Source organism: Montipora foliosa, chromosome 11, assembly GCF_036669935.1.
Source record: "Montipora foliosa isolate CH-2021 chromosome 11, ASM3666993v2, whole genome shotgun sequence".
Classification (NCBI taxonomy): Eukaryota; Metazoa; Cnidaria; class Anthozoa; order Scleractinia; family Acroporidae; genus Montipora; species Montipora foliosa.
Window position 1 is genome coordinate 10164721 of NC_090879.1, and position 2500 is coordinate 10167220.

At 42.7% G+C, this 2500-nt stretch overlaps 1 protein-coding gene across 1 annotated transcript in view; it reads right to left on the reverse strand.

Annotated features, from left to right (window-relative positions):
- The window catches only part of LOC137976656 (uncharacterized), a 171668-nt gene that overhangs the window by 57551 nt on the left and 111617 nt on the right, over positions 1 to 2500 (reverse strand). Inside the window, exons 99-101 of the mRNA XM_068824022.1 lie at positions 1480 to 2121; positions 1305 to 1370; positions 1 to 310 (exon numbers count right to left, since the gene is read on the reverse strand). The exon at positions 1 to 310 is cut by the window's left edge and continues 330 nt beyond it. Coding sequence (XP_068680123.1) covers positions 1 to 310; positions 1305 to 1370; positions 1480 to 2121 — 1018 coding nt within the window. The remainder of the gene's footprint in view (positions 311 to 1304; positions 1371 to 1479; positions 2122 to 2500) is intronic.

Consider the following 2500-nt stretch of genomic DNA (forward strand, 5'->3'; position numbering starts at 1 on the left):
TTCCTTGAAACCATCCACAAATATAGTCCCCATCCGTTTGGTTTGTAGTGAAAGATAGGTCCCGCGCGTCCATCGTGTTTAACCCAAGCAAGGATCGAGATTGACGTTTTCGTGTCTAACTTTCCTCGATTTGGTAAATAAATATAGCTGTCCGGACGGCCAAAGAACTGGTAGGAACCACCGGGTAACCTGTCAGGGCCTGGTGCCGAGCGAACGTAGCCTAGTATGCCTGGAGGGTTTCGGAACATACTGAGATCACGGCCTCGAGATAGATAATTCAGTGGATAAATTGCAGCAGCTCTGAAAGGTCCTACGAAGAAAACGGAGCAACACGGTATCAAGAAATGGTCTATTGTTCTGTTTCGAATTCCACAAAACAAAACCCTTTTGTTTTCTGTTTCCGGCATTAATATGTGCCGAGATTCTAGAATGATGAGAAAATTATCATCGGAAAATTTCTGGCGTGTTTCAATTAGCTGCATTTGGGGAGTGGAGTGTGGAAATTGTTGTTTCAGGGTTACCAAAGGGATAAATGTAAGCAGGACGGCTTGATCATGCGCTCTGTGCATTTTTGACTAATGAACCGTGGATTGAATGGAATCAAGGCTGATATAAAGAGGCAAAAAACCGAAAGAAGCCAACGAAAGCAAATCAAACAAGCCACAAAGCAACTCTCGAAAAAGGTTCTGTCGCGTGCTCAGCTTTTTCGTTTGTTTTGTCATGCTGAGTCTCATCTTTGCTGAATACATTATAATGAAGAAAAATAAATGGGGTCCTTTAATTCGCTGAAAGGAAAACAGCACTCTTTACGCCAAACATTGAAGACACTGGCTAAGATTTTAAATGAGGGCAATCGTTCCAGTCAACTCTTTTAGAAAACTATAAGTTGTGTGTGCGGCCCTTGGCAAACGGGGATAACATTTTGAGGTGTTCGCAAAACCAACGACGCGAAACTACTTGTAAAAAAATGCCCTAGCTAAGAGTATGCAGACATCCACAGCGAAAAAATAATGCAAGCGTACTCCCCTCTTTGTCACGCTATACGAATTCGTTTCAAATTCACGAAGGCCGCTCGATGAAAGTTCAAAAGACGCTTTGTAAGGGTTTACTCGAAATTGGGGGCTGTTATTAAAAAGTACCAGCCCGATTGTGAAAATAAACAACACAATGGGGTGGAAAATTTCGCTGAAACGCTTCAGGTCGGAGTTTATCCTGAATAATTGCATCTCTTGCATTATCCTTCAAGAGCAATCAGTATAAAACTGCCCATATAGGTTCCTTGCGTATTTAAAGTAATGACTTACCTTTTGGTCTCGTTGGGTTCGGGGTGGTTGGTGATATCGGCTTCTTCGTTGTTGTTGGTGTCGGCACTGCATAAGGAAAAAAGGGAAGAAAATGCAGAATTATTATTGTTTTCTTTAACTGGAATAAAACCTCTTAAATTGAAGTCTCCATTATGGTTGTCGATCGCACACTTACAAAGCCTGAAGCATCTCGACCTCGCAGCCGCAATTTGTTTCCGGTCCAGAGCACGACTGTAAATCTGGAGACAGAAGATTCTTCCCTTAAAATAACGCTTTCCACTGCGACGAGCTCCTAATCTGATAGGATAGTTTGTAGCCAATCGGAAGCGGCCGATTCTTTGTACAACCAACAGCCTCGAGTTTACCCACAACTTGGCAACCCCGGTCTTATAATCATAGGTGGCACTAAAGTAATTCCACGCTCTGTAACGTATTTTCCTACTAGTGACAACCACTGATTTCGTGAAGACGCCGTCTCTGCGGACAAACCTTGCAAGGAACGTGCGTGGTCCCATCATCCAAATGTGGACACCCCAGCCAGGACCAGGTCTGTAGTTAACAACAGGACCTTTGAGCCCCTCGTGATATACCCACATGAGTACGCTAATGGAGGCTACAGTGTCCAGTTTGCCGTTATTAGGGATTTCAATGTAACTGTTAACTTTTCCAAAGAATCGCGTTGCACCGTCTTTTCGACCATCTGGACCTGGAGCGTTTGCTACGTTAGAACGTCGTCCCGTTGGGCATCTACGGGGGCTGATATCGCGTGCACCATTAACTCTGTCCAAAGGATAAATAGCAACAAGCAGCGGAAGAACTGAAAGTGAGACAAAAACAAGGCAAATTGCAAAGAAATATATTGGAAACATTAATTTTGGTACGATTTAACAAAAGATTTGGAATCATTTGAATTGGACAGATTGCTGTTACTGACCGATAAAGTCACCATCTGCTTCGATCATTCTCGCAACATTCTCGCTTATTTCAAAACGACAAAAAGATGGTAGCCTGTTTCAGATTTACAGGTTTTCTGGTAATAAAATATCGCCTTCTCAGTTACGTCTCTTAGAATCGAGTAAAATACTCTTGCCATTCTTTTAATAACAATGGACAAAGTCTTCTAGCGCTGGGGCACTACCTGGGGACAGTGCACATTAACACAAATCAAATTAACTGAAATAAAAGGATGGTTTTTG